At 45.8% G+C, this 14,686-nt stretch overlaps 1 protein-coding gene across 1 annotated transcript in view; it reads right to left on the bottom strand.

Annotated features, from left to right (window-relative positions):
* adgrd1 (adhesion G protein-coupled receptor D1) overlaps positions 1-14,686 on the bottom strand; it is a 273,065-nt gene that overhangs the window by 46,838 nt on the left and 211,541 nt on the right. The window contains exon 21 of the mRNA XM_078227665.1: positions 14,015-14,106. Within this exon, the coding sequence (XP_078083791.1) occupies positions 14,015-14,106 (92 nt within the window). The remainder of the gene's footprint in view (positions 1-14,014; positions 14,107-14,686) is intronic.

The raw sequence follows: 14,686 nt of genomic DNA, 5'->3' as shown, positions 1-14,686 counted from the left end.
GGTGACGTCAGTGGGAATTCCCATTGACAGTGGCGGGACCGGAGAATCCCACCACGAGCAAACAACACGCCACCTCCCACTGGCGGGAAACACATGGCTAAGGGGCCTGTCATAAAGCAGAGGTGAATCCCCCTCTGAGAACTAACACTAACCACTCAAAGAGGAGTACCTCGCCTCATAATCTGTTAAAGTGAGTGTGAGAAGTGGTATGATCTGCTCTTCAGCAACTTCTAGTGGTTAAATCAAAATAACTCCCTGACACTCTGTAAAATCAACAAATAACACTTTAATTTATCTAACCAATGGTGACCAGGTTAACTAAACTATTAACAAACTGAATAAAACATGATTCTAATGAAATGCTGTTCCAACAATTACAACTCCCACTCATTAACAAAGAAATAGAATTTTAATCACTCGCTAAATTACAACCAGGTTTGTCGTCTTCCGGAACATTCTGGGCCTTCTCGGTTGATTCTTCTTTGCTATCGAGGTGAAGCATGAACTCAGTGCTGTGAGCTGTGGCAGGTGGCGGGTGCTCTCTGCTTTTTGTCCCACTGCTCCCTTCCTTTTATACCTGTGATGACATCCCCCACAGTAGGATCGGTCCTAGGTTGCCAAAACCATCAGATTTAAATTTAATAGGTCCTTGGTATCTAAGTGCCTGATTCAAACTGATTGGCTAAATTCAAAAGCCTGTAAGCCTGTTGCCTTGGTAACACTGCTGCTTGGCCTTCGATATAAATGTTTTAGTTTGGGTTCTCTGTGTACTTGCATTTTTAACCTCTAAGCACAAAAAACCCCACCTTTTAACAGAACCATGCAATGCTTTTTCCCCTCGCGTTTTACAATTTTACTAACAGCAAATTCTAACTTCCTACCTCCCAATATACAATTACTCTACCCAACTTTGCAACAGGCCGGAGAACCTGACCATGTTGATTTGATTTGATTTGATTTATTATTGTCACATGTATTAGCATACAGTGAAAAGTATTGTTTGTTGTGCACTATACAGACAAAGCATACCGCTCATAGAGAAGGAAAGGAGAGAGTGCAGAATGTAGTGTTACAGTCATAGCTAGGGTGTAGAGAAAGATCAACTTAATGCAAGGTAGGTCCATTCAGAAGTCTGACAGCAGCAGGGAAGAAGCTGTTCTTGAGTCGGTTGGTACGTGACCTCAGACTTTTGTATCTTTTTCCTGACGGAAGAAGGTGGAAGAGAGAACGTCCGGGGTGCGTGGGGTCCTTAATTATGCTGGCTGCTTTGCCGAGGCAGCGGGAAGTGTAGACAGAGTCAATGGATGGGAGGCTGGTTTGCGTGATGGATTAGGCTGTATTCACGACATTTTGTAGATCCTTGCGGTCTTGCGCAGAGCAGGAGCTGTACCAAGCTGTGATACAACCAGAAAGAATGCTTTCCATTTTCTTTCTATTTCTATTGTAAAGATGGAGTGTAATTATAATGATATTGAGGCACCTCATTGTGCCACATGCTGAATGGATGGAACTGGAACTGGGTTACCCTCTGGGTAATGTCCAACTTCAACTGTTGTGGAATGTAATTTTACCATTTTTATCGATCAAGTATATTGTTGGAAAAGAAAGCCGATGATATTAAACAACAAGCAATTGATGCAAACTCTTATATTAGCTATGACTGTAACACAACATTCTGCACTCTCTCTCCTTTCCTTCTCTATGAACGGTATGCTTTGTATAATGTGCAAGAAACAATACTTTTCACTGTATGTTAATACATCTTAGAAATCTTAGAAACCCTACAGCACAGGAAGAGGCCGTTCGGCCCATCGAGTCTGCACCGACCACAATCCCACCCAGGCCCTACCCCCATATCCCTACATATTTACCCACTAATCCCTCTAACCTATGCATCCCAGGACACTAATGGCAATTTTAGCATGGCCAGTCAACCTAACCCGCACACCTTTGGACTGTGGGAGGAAACCGGAGCACCCGGAGGAAACCCACGCAGATACGAGGAGAATGTGCAAACTCCACACAGACAGTGACCCGAGCCGGGAATCGAACCCAGGTCTCTGGCACTGTGAGGCAGCAGTGCTAACCACTGTGCTACCGTGCCGCCCCGGGGACAATAATAAATCAAATCAGAAAAATCTTTGCCCGAGTAGTGCTGCGTTATTTTATTCTGCAACTTCTGACTGTCCCGGTTGCTCAATGGGCTATGTGAACCTTTGTGTGATTTGGTGATTTTGAACCACACTTGGCTTCTGCCTGTGACTGCGCTTCGCAGTGCTGACTTTGTGCTTGGTGTTTTCAGAGACCCTGTAACGAGTGCACCCTCCTCGGTTATGTGACAGTCTGTTCCTCTCAAGAATGCAAAGGCCAATCTTTATCTACTTGTGACCTTGGCAGCCTCTCTGGTTCTGAATGCTGTAACAGTCAGTGCTTGCCAACTGTCCCTCTGATATCCACACTTGATGCTCATGATTCAACTTGTTTGGCACACACACAAGCAGGCAGATAAACAGAAAGCCTCCCTCTGGTACTGATCTTCAAATCTTCAAGCAGCTTAAGAATTCCTGACCTCTCATTTGCTCAGTGTTCAGAGTGTTGCAGACTGGCACATTTCAAGGTCCAGGGCTACGTGCCGAGGGACACACTCAAACGTGGAGCAGACGCGGCCAAGGCGTAATGGGGAAAGGTCACTGTGTAAGATCTTTCAGCCAATGGTGACTGAGGGGCTAGTAACTGGAAAAGCCCCTCAGACTGTGTGCTCAATCCTAATAGCATGTAACTGCATTGGAACAGGTCAGAGAGCGATATGACTGATGTCTATCGTTTATATAGTTTGAGCAAAATTGTTCTCATTACTGAATGGAAGCATCTTAATCTCTGGAGAAAATGTGACTATCATTGCACTTTCCTGTTACATTTAATGGGGAGGTGATGGCCTAGTGGTATTATCGCTAGACTATTAATCCGGAAACTCAGTTAATGTGCTGGGGACCCGGGTTCGAATCCTACCATGGCAGATGGTGGAATTTGAATTCAATAAAAAAATATCTGGAATTAAGAATCGACTGTTGAACATGAAACCATTGTCGGAAAAACCCATCTGGTTCACTAGTGTTCTTTAGGGAAGGAAATCTGCCGTCCTTGCTTGGTCTGGCTCCATGTGACTCCAGAGCCACAGCAATATGGTTGACTCTCAACTTCCCTTGGGTGACTAGGGATGGGCAATAAATGCTGGTCAGCCAGCGACGCCCATGTCCCACAAATGAATAAAAAGTTTGAAATGTTTCAGATACTTTAAAGTATATTTTTGCAAGACGAAGCAATGTTCGACTGATATTTGTGAACCAAAAGATGTCTTGTTCAAATTCCCAAGTTTTATTTTCTAGTCACAGAATCTGGAATCTGAGCCCAGCCCACTCTTCAACCACAAAAGCAAGGTCCGGTTAAAATACAGCGACTCACTCAACGCACAGACTCTCCCACCTTGTGCTATCGCTGCATGGGAGCAATGCTCAGCAGCAACCATTGGTATTTATATCATAACATTGCTCCAGTTAAACACGCTCAGACGATTTACAGGAGCAATGTCGAAACAGAGCTTGACCCCAGCCACTTAAGGCAATACTAGGACAGGTGACAAAAAGCTTGGTCAAAGTGTTGTGAGGAGTGTCTTAAATAAAGAGGGAGAGAGGCAGCGAGGTTAAAGAAGAGGACTCCAGGCATGGCCAGCAATGACAGAAGGATTAAAATCAGCGATGTTCATTGATGCACCATCAATCGAGCAAAGACTAGTTTGTATGCAAGAACAAATAGGCTTTTATTAGCAAAAGACTTGGAGCACACCCATGCCGATGAACTGGTCCAGACTGAGGCAGGGGAGTGGGGAGCAGTCGCCTTTATACCTGGACCAGGGGGGGGTGGGGAGGAGTCTCGGGTAGGGCCGGCAGGGATGTGTCCAGGCATGTCACATATACAGGTAATAAGCTAACAGTAGTTTACCACATTCATGAGAGTGGAATAGGAGGAGCGCAGAGATCTTTTTTTTAATTTGATTTGATTTTATTTATTATTGTCACATGTATTAATATACAGTGAAAAGAAAAGATCTTGGAAGGTTGTGGGAGTCAAGGAGGTGACAGCGAGGCCATGGAGAGACTGGAACACAAGGATGAGGATTTAAAAACCCAGACTGTTACCGGACACTGTTTCATTAGCTGGGCCACAGTCGCAATGTTGAGTGTGGAAATTATGACGTAATGGAGGAGAATGTCAGGCAGGTGAGAATCACTCGCTACAATTTCACGTAGATTCTGGCTATAGCTTTAATTAAGTTTGGCCAATGGAAATGGGTGGAACCTTGCTCAATTTCCATTTGGTTTAAACAATGCGCCGTGATTCCTTTTCATCACCAACTACACCCAATGTTTTCCCTCCAATCAGTGTTTGTGGTTACTGAGCATGTTAAGGTGTAAGGTGAAGCCTGCTATCATATATATAAACAGTAGGAATGTCTGATTGGTGATACAGAGATAATGAAACATCTCCGCTAACTCACCTCACAAGCTCCTATACCAGCCTGCCCCCAAAATATAACCCTCTGAACCCCAGTTACATTCTGTGAGCCTCGTTTTAACTCGCTCCCAGCTACGAGTTTAAACTGGGGGTTGCCAACTCTCCAGGACTGGCCTGGAGTTTCCAACGAATGAAGCTTAAACTCCAATATGCAAAGCCGTTATGGGAGTTATTAACAACACTGATTTCCCTTGGACAGTTCTGGAAATACGAGGGATGGAAATAAAGGTCGGACCAGGACATCCAATCAGATTTCCAACTGGCCACAAGAAGATGGGGCGTTGCGAGAATGGACATGTGACTACCATGGTCAGAAGATATGAAGGAAAGCATGTGGCGGGAATTTTCCCGCCCCACCCGTCACAGGAATCGGAGCGGGTGACGGACGGACCATGGAAAGATCCGTTGACCTTGGGTGGGAGTTTACGGTTTCGGGATGAGCAAGGCCATAAAATCCCGCCCTATATGTCTATATCATCCTGGCTACCTTATAAAATTACTTGTCTGTTTTTTTAATAGGAAAATGGCTGGACTGATAAAACAGCCCCTCACGGTGATAGTTCTGGAAGTTTCTGAGCCGTCTACAGAGACTAACTCCTGGAATGTAACACTCCTTGCATTGTATACACATTCCAGTCCAGCCAACACAAAAGGGCTAGTGGGTAAGCTGTCTGCACCAGCCGGCCATGGCCAAAGGCTGAGCTACTTAAGCCGTGCCCTCTCCAGCACTGTGCTAATGGTTCCACAGTTCCCTGCTCAAAACAAAATGGGTTTTAACAAGGAGCCGCATTAGCTGGATAGCTCGCACCAAAACCACCCCGCCACATGACCAAGACATGAGCTGTTTGAATTACTTTTAATTGTACAGCTTTTGGGTTCCATCTTCAGTCGCTGTTTAATCTCAGAAGAGAACCGGGTCTCCAAGTTAGCAGCTTGCCTTTGGCACTCAACAGGTAGCCACAGGAAGAATTCTGTCCTGGCCCTCATCTACCCTGCGATCTACTGGAACATTGAAACATCTGTATTGGTGCCAACAAGACTAGTTCATCTCTGCGTCCCTTCTTCAGTTTCAGCCTGCTGACCTCTGAAGGAATGCACCATTGAACCTTTGAATCTGGACTCTGGACTCATGTGATATTGTCGCCAGAACTTTCTGGCTGTTCACTCTGGTGGGATCTCCTGATTCCACCAATGGCACATCCTGCCTCGGGCCTCCCGGCAATGTGGGGTGGATTCAATGGGAAATCCCATTGACAGCAGTGAGGCCAGGAGATCCCACCATCGGCCAACAGTGCGCCACCTCCCACTGTGGAGCAACACACCGCGGGGAGACCAAAGAATCTCACCTTGCAGTGTTTTTTTTTGGACCGCTGTCTTTGCCCAGAACCCTTTCCTTCCCATTATCCCTCTTTTATTGTACGAATGCAAAAATAGGGGTTGTTGCAAATCCGCTTCCCATGTTTGATTTTTGATTTGATTTGATTTATTATTGTCCCATATATTAACATACAGTGAAAAGTATTGTTTCTTGCGCACTATACAGACAAAGCATACCGTTCATAAGAGAAGGAAAGGAGAGAGTGCAGAATGTAGTGTTACAGTCATAGCTCGGGTGTAGAGAACGATCAACTTAGTGCGAGGTAGGCCCATTCAAAAGTCTGACAGCAGCAGGGAAGAAGCTGTTCTTGAGTTGGTTGGTACGTGACCTCAGACTTTTGTCTCTTTTTCCCGAAGGAAGAAGGTAGAAGAAGGAATGTCGAGGTGCGTGGAGTCCTTGATTATGCTGGCTGCTTTGCTGAGGCAGCGGGAAGTGTAGACAGAGTCAATGGATGGGAGGCTGGTTTGCGTGATGGATTGGGCTACATTCACAACCCTTTGTAGTTCCTTGCGATCTTGGGCAGAGCAGGAGCTATACCATACGTTTTTGAGTGTGTGTAAATTAAACTAACCCTCTAAATTTATCCTATCTCGGGTTTGCTGTGGGGTTATTAACAGAGCACCCGATCACTCTAAAACTGAAGGGTTGTTTAAAATACACCACCACTGATAAAGAGGGAAAGCAAAAACATCTTTCTGTCTATGGATGGAGAGCGAGAGGAGAACTCAGGGCTGTCTCTAACATGACCAATGGCAGAAGTGGGGAGAGGGCACTGTGAAGCACCCTGGGATGTTTCCCTACATTAATGGTGCTATATAAGTTGTTGTTGTAGACCTTCCATTGGAAGGCCCTGGCCTATGTCCAAGGCTGGGCCTCATAAAGATTCCTGAGCTAAACTATACACCCAGCTTCACTCGGCATGGCAGCAGGGCTTAAAGAGTTAAATTATGAGGATGTGTCACACAAACGGGGCTTGTGTTTCCCCCAGTGTAGGAAACTGAGGGCTGGTGCGCCTGGGGTGTGTAAACTGATGAAAGGGTTTGATTGGTAGACGGAGAGAAACTATTTCCTCTGGGAGGGGAGACAAGAGGACATGGTCCAGGTCACTGAGGTCAGGAGGCATTTCTGACACATCAGAAATGCTGGAAATCTGGAACTTTGTACCCCCCACCCCACCCCACCCCCCCTCCCCCCCCACACACACACACACACACAAACATACACACACAAACATACACATACAAAGGGACAGTGGATAATGTTTCTTCAGAAGGAACTCTTCAAATGCAAACAATAAAAATATAACAAAACTTATTCCAACTTATAAATCAAAGAAAGGGTTTAATAAAGAAACTTCATTACTCCAAACTTGGGGCCTCACTCTGGGCCACTCCAAGTTCCCCACAATTCCCAACAGGTTCTTATTTATAGTGAGTCAGCAGGTCAGCTGACCATCACATCATCCTGTAATTGGTCCCAGCTGACCCTTACAGTTTCTTACCATTGGTCACATTACATCCAATACAAAATTGTCACCGGTTACATTCTAACAGATGATTGGGAAGTAATCAAAGCTGAGATGGAGCGATTTTTGGAAAATCTCAGCAGGTCTGAGAGCATTTGTGGAGAGAGAATACAGCCAAGGTTTCGAGGCTGGAAGACCCTTTGTCTAGACCAAAACATTAGCTCTATTCTCTCTCCACAGATGCTGAGATTTTCCAGCATTTTCTTTTTTTGTTTCAGATTCCAGCGTCCGCAATATTTTGCTTTTCATAGAATCATAGAATCCCTTCAGTGCAGAAGGAGGCCATTCGGCCCATCGAGTCTGCACCAACAACAATCCCTGTAACCTCACATATTTACCCTGCTAATCCCTCTAACCTACGCATCCCAGGACACTAAGAGGCAATTTAGCATGCGCAATGCACCTAACCGTCACATCTTTGGACTGTGGGAGGAAACCGGAGCACCCGGAGGAAACCCACGCAGACATGGGGAGAACGTGCAAACTCCACACAGACAGTGATGCAAGCTGGGAATCAAACCTAGGTCCCTGGAGCTGTGAGGCAGCAGTGCTAACCACTGTGCCACCGTGCCGCCCATTTTATGGATAGATGTTTGTCAGGTAGGGACATCAAGCAAGGGCAAAGAAATAGGACAGGCATGCAGATCAGCCATGGCCTAGGTGAATGGTAGAACAGGAACATGGGGCTGAATGGCCTCTTCCTGTCCCTGAATCCCATCACGTTAAAGAGCTTTGCCAGCAGTGGATGATAATGAGGAAAATCACGGTGGAGCGTTAGTTCTATTCTCTATCTTTAATTTGGGAAATGAAGATCTTTGCTCGTAGTTTTAACGTAATATTAATTCACCTGAACTAAAGGTATAATTACAAGCCTGCTGTAAAATTGTTATAATTATCAAACGAAGCATTCAAATTGTTATTCCTCTATAAATACATCAGCTGCAATAGTTTTCTTTTTTCATTATACAATCAACTCGTTTTCACCAAACATTCCATATCATCGCTTTGTAATTCATAATTACTTCCACAGAATTAATTTTAAAAAGACAATTGAATAAACACATTATATAGTGCGGCCATGAACTGTTTTACCTGCACAATGTCTTCATTATTGTCCATTCAGGTTATTCAATCTCCTTTGCAAGATTACTCTACAATGTAAAGTCCCAGATGAACATAGAGTGCTGGTGATTTAATCTGAAGATCACCTCATCTCAGGCCAAGGTTGAAAAGACACGGGACATGAATAACCTCAGCCAGAACAGGAATTGAACCTGCGCTCTATGCTGTCACTCTGCATCACTAACCAAACACCCAACCAACTGAGCTAAACCTAGAATGCATCGAACCAGCAAGCACCCACCATAAAACATGTAGCTGCAATCTGCTCCTCACACACATAAAGATTTAATAGATATGTTCGAAATGGTGAGGGGGTTCTGGTAAAGTAAGGAAGGAGAAGCTACTAAATGGTCGAGAGCTTCAAGTTTTTAGGTGTCCAGATCACCAACAACCTGTCCTGGTCCCCCCATGCCGACACCATAGTTAAGAAAGCCCACCAATGCCTCTACTTTCTCAGAAGACTAAGGAAATTTGGCTACGACTCTCACCAACTTTTACAGATGCACCACAGAAAGCATTCTTTCTGGTTGTATCACAGCTTGGTATGGCTCCTGCTCTGCCCAAGACCACAAGGAACTACAAAAGGTCGTGAATGTAGCCCAATCCATCACGCAAGCCTCCCATCCATTAGCACTGTCTACACTTCTCGCTGCCTCGGAAAAGCAGCCAGCATAATTAAGGACCCCACGCACCCCGGACATTCTCTCATCCACCTTCTTCCATCGGGAAAAAGAGACAAAAGTCTGAGGTCACATACCAACCGACTCAAGAACAGCTTCTTCCCTGCTGCTGTCAGACTTTTTGAATGGACTTACCTTGCATTAAGTTGATCTTCCTCCACATCCTTGCTATGACTGTAACACTACATTCTGCACACTCTCAGTTCCTTCTCTATGAACGGTATGCTTTGTTTGTGCGCAAGAAACAATACTTTTCACTGTATACTAATACATGTGACAATAATACATCAATCCAAATCAAATCTCACAGACTGAAAATAATTGGCCAAAGAACCTGGGATGATGAGGACAACTTTTTTATATGTCTTGTTACGGGGTGGAATGTGCTGGGTGGCAGAGCAAGATTCAACCGCATTTAAAAGAAAGTGGGCCGCTACCTAAAGTAGAGAAACGAGAGTTAACCACAGGAAAGATCTGTTACATTTTAATAACTCCTCAAGGATATTACCCAAACGTTCATTTGCATTTAAATGACATGTCGAGACACGAAGATTAGTTCAAGGGGCCTTCTGTTGTTCCATGGGTTTTGACAACAAAATAAAAGGTCACCTGACCTCTCAGCTCAGTTTTGCTTTCAAGTCTCCACTTTGAATTTATTGTCTGTAAGTGCATATTGCAAAGGGCGATGGCCTAGTGGTATTATCACTAGAATATTAATCCAGGAGCTCAGCTAATGTTCTAGGGACCTGGGTTCGAATCCCGCCACGGCAGGCGGTGGAATTTGAATTCAATAAAAAAAAATCTGGAATTAGGAATCTACTGATGACCATGAAACCATTGTCGATTGTCAGAAAAACCCATCTGATTCGGTAATGTCCTTTAGGGAAGGAAATCTGCCATCCTTACCTGGTCTGGCCTACATGTGACTCCAGAGCCATAGCAATGTGGTTGACACTCAACTGCCCTCTAAACAAGGGCAACTAGGGATGGGTGATAAATGCTGGTCAGCCAGTGACGCCCATGACTCATCAGTGAATAAAAATAATGCGTGAGTTTCACAACTCAGATGGTCAGAGTGTGGTGTTAATAACAGGAAAGTTGTGGGTTTGATCTCTGTGTTGGCCAGTGTCTGCTCTGACCACAGTTAAAAGTTATTCCAGAGGCCTAGTTTGATGCCTTGGGGGCATGGGTTTGAATTCTACCACAGCAGCAGGTAGAATGTAAATTTGGACGCGATGCGGGGGACTTTCCATGTCCCCCCACACTGCGGCATGAGGTGGCAAGATCCCGCTGGAGGGAACGGCCAGAAAATTCCTGCCTATGAGCAGAATGACTCACGTGGCGGATGATTCTGTCAGCGACGCACTCATCTCTGCCTCGCGCCCGGAGTTCCTGGGTACATCAAACCAGTCGCAGTTCCAGAGATCTCAACTCGTCAAGTTAACCTTCAGGGTGCACCACCTGTGCACAACCATCTCAATCAAGAGGTGACGGTCCAGCTGACAAATTCTGCTCTAACAAGTACTAAAAGCAACAGCCGAGATACTGTTAAACTCCCTGCTCTGTAGGAAGTTGGGTACCGCATCACGCAAGATACAGAGCAGACTTGTGTTACTGAACCTTCACTCTGACTCTCGTAACACTGTCCTTCCAACAGAAACAATCAGCCGTACACACGAAATGCAGTGTAAATGGAGGCAGTGGAGAGAAGCACTTCCAATTATTGGGTGTCATTAACCTTTCACACTGCTACCTCAGGCCTCAGACACAACACAGCTTGTTTACTGATATCTACTCAGCTCGGCAGTCAATTCAATTAAAACTCCTCCAGTCCTCGTTATGGAGAGGATTCCTGCAGTAACTGAATTCTAATCTCAGCGGCACTGTTCATTCTGTGACAGTTTGGTCTCAATGTGGCTCCATCTCTCTCTCTCTCTCAGTGACAATGACCCTGGTCATTGGTACCACCCACACACTCTCCTTACTCCCCCCCATCAAACACTTCCTCATTTTGCAAATCTTTATAAGTCTCCTCCTTGGCATTCTCTGCTCCAGGTCCAGTGTCTCACGTCCCTCAGACCAATTACATGTGGTCAGTGCAGCTTCCAATTGGTGACTACGCAGCCAGCCTCTGGACATCATCAAGAATGAGCATTTCTATAGTGCCTTTCAGCACCTCAACATGTCCCAGGGTGCTTCCAGTCAATTAAATACTTTGGAAGTCGCCTGTTACCACGTATGAAACACAACAGCCACAAAGAATCCAACTGGTTCACTAATGTCCTTTAGGGAAGGAAATCTGCCGTCCTTACCTGGTCTGGTCTACATGTGACTCCAGAGCCACAGCAATGTGGTTGACTCTCAACTGCCCTCAGTGATCTAGGGATGGGCAATAAATGCTGGACAACCAACGACGCCCATGTCCCCCGAATAGATTTTTTAAAAGCCACATTTGGGGACAGCAAGCTGTCACAAACAACAATGTGATAATGAGGGCGGCACAGTGGCACAGTGGTTAGCACTGCTGCCTCACAGCACCAAGGACCCGGGATCGATGTCCGACTTGTGTCACTGTCTGCGCAGAGTCTGCATGTCCTCCCTGTGTCTGTGTGGGTTTCCTCCGGGTGCTTCAGTTTCCTCCCACAATCCAAAGATGTGCAGGTTAGGTGGATTGGCCATGCTAAATTGACCTTTAGTATCGGGGGGAACTAGTAAGGGGAAATGCATGGGGTTATGGGGATGGAGCCTGGGCGGGATTGTGGTTGGTGCAGGCTCGATGGGCTGAATGGCCTCCTTCTGCATTGTAGATTTCTATGAGCCAATAATACATTCTCAGTGATGTTGAGGGAGAAACATTGGCTGGACATTGGCGAGAACTCCTCTTTTCCATATTGCTGTGGGATCTCTTATAGCCCTCGTAGGTAGGGATACAAATCCTGGGACATGAGCCGCAGAAAGTTCTAGTCAATATTGCTGCATTTGTATTTTGTCTATGGAACTGGTGGGGGTATTGGCTGTGCTAAATTTCCCCTTAGTGTCCAAAGATGTGAATTGATGGATTGGCCATGGTCTATGCGTGGATAGGGTGGAAAGGAGGGCCTGGTTGGGATGCTCTCTCGGAGAGTCGGTGCAGACTCGATGGGCTGGATGGCCTCTTTCTGCACTGTTGGGATTCTATGGATAATACTGAAACTCAAAGGAAATCCAGTCACATGGCAACAAAATGCCTCCCCGACATAACAGTCCGAAAGACGCGCTGGTTAGGTGCATTGGCCATGCTCAATTCTCCCTCAGTGTATCCAAAACTATGGAACCATTGTCAAATTGTAAAATCCCATTTGGTTCACCGTTGCGGGAGTCCAGCGAAGGTTCACCAGACTGGTTCCCGGAATGGCAGGACTGATGTATGAAGGGAGACTGGATCAACTGGGGCTTGTCCTCACTGGAATTTAGAAAAATGAGAGGGGATCTCAAAGAAACATATAAAATCCTGATGGGATTGGACAGGCTAGATGCGGGAAGAATGTTCCCGATGTTGGGGAAGTGCAGAACCAGGGGTCACAGTTTAAGAATAAGGGGTAAGCCATTCAGGACTGAGATGAGGAAGAACTTCTTCACTCAGAGTTGTAAAGCTGTGGAATTCTCTACCACAGAAAGCTGTTGGGGCCAATTCATTAGATATGTTCAAGAGGGAGCTGGATGTGGCCCCTGTGGCTGAAGGGGTCGAGGGGTATGGAGAGAAAGTGGGAGTGGGATACTGTAGGGCACGATCAACCATGATCATATTGAATGGTGGTGCAGGCTCTCAGGGCCGAATGGCCTCCTCCTGCACCTATTTTCTATGTTTCTAAAAAGTGCTGGAGTGTGGCGTTTTGGGAATTTTCACAGTAGCTTCATTGCAGTGCTAATGTAAGCCTACTTATGACACCAATAAATAAATTTGGGGGTGGCACGGTGGCACAGTGGTTAGCACTGCTACCTCACAGGGCCAGGGACCTGTGTTCGATTCCCGGCTTGGGTCACTGTCTGTGTGGAGTCTGCACCTTCTCCCCGTGTCTGCATGGGTTTCCTCCGGGTGCTCCGGTTTCCTCCCACAGTCCAAAAGACATGCTGATTAGGTGCATTGACCATGTTAAATTCTCCCTCAGTGCACCCGAACAGGTGCTGGAGTGTGGCAACTAGGGGATTTTCACAGTTGGGAGTGTAAATGTAAGCCTTCTTGTTACTAATAAATCAATAAATTTTTACTTTACTTAAATAACTCAGAGCATGAAGCACAAACTGGCTCAATGATTGGGTTCATAACCCCGGAAGGAATTGGTTCACATTTCGATTCTCAATAGTTAATGATTTTTTTTACCAGGATCACGATTTCAGCGCTGACACTTAATATTAATCTGGTGGTGTCCCCTCTGACCCGAGCGATGCAGTTGAGGTGGTTCACTGTGAATTAAGTTGATTAGGGAGCCTTTCTGGCAAAGGAGAATAATCTTGACACCAACAGATTGGAACCATCTCTGATGCATTGTAATCACAGTTACTCCATCAGTGATAGTTTCTCCTAATTCCTCACAGCTCATTGGTTTTAAATGTGCACAAGCCTTTATCATTAACAGTGAAATAGGTGATTTTCCAACTCAATGGACAATGATAAGAATATATTCGCTAAAGCACTTATGATTTCTCGGGTTTATATTGAGTGAGGACTGACAATCGGAGAGAGATGCAGCTACTTACTTGAAAGCATTCGCATCTCCGTGTATCTTGTAGTTGTCCGTGCTTATTCTTGAAATGATCCTCGTCACAGCAATGAGAATGCCAATATTCACCTAAAGCCAACAAAATCAATACACCATTACTTCAATCGCATCTGCCCCACACTCCATTCAAATACAATTGGCACTTATACCTCAGTCTGTAGCACTCTCGACCACGATTCAAAGGTCGTAGATTCCAGCCCCACTCCAGGGCCCTAAGCACATACCCCAGACTGACTCTCCCAGTGCCAGTGTTGAGGGAGTGCCGCACTGTCAGAGGTTCAGGACTGAGGGAGTGCTGCACTGTCAGAGGGTCAGTACTGAGGGAGTGCCGCACGGTCAGAGGGTCAGTACTGAGGGAGTGCCGCACTGTCAGAGGGTGAATTCTGAGGGAGTGCCGCGCTGTCAGAGGGTGAATTCTGAGGGAGTGCTGCACTGTCAGAGGGGTCAGTACTGAGGGAATACCACACTGTCAGAGGGTCAGTACTGAGGGAGTACTGCACTGTCAGAAGGTCAGCACTGAGGGAGTGCTGCACTGTCAGAGGATCAGTACCGAGGGATTGCTGCACTGCCAGAGGGTCAGTACTGAGGGAATGCTGCACTGTCAAAGATTCAGTACTGAGGGAGTGCCGCACTGTCAGAGGGTCAGTAC

Source organism: Mustelus asterias, chromosome 13 (genome assembly GCF_964213995.1).
Source record: "Mustelus asterias chromosome 13, sMusAst1.hap1.1, whole genome shotgun sequence".
Lineage (NCBI taxonomy): Eukaryota > Metazoa > Chordata > Chondrichthyes > Carcharhiniformes > Triakidae > Mustelus > Mustelus asterias.
Note: the sequence above shows the minus strand (reverse complement) of the source record. Positions and strands in the feature narration are given on the sequence as shown.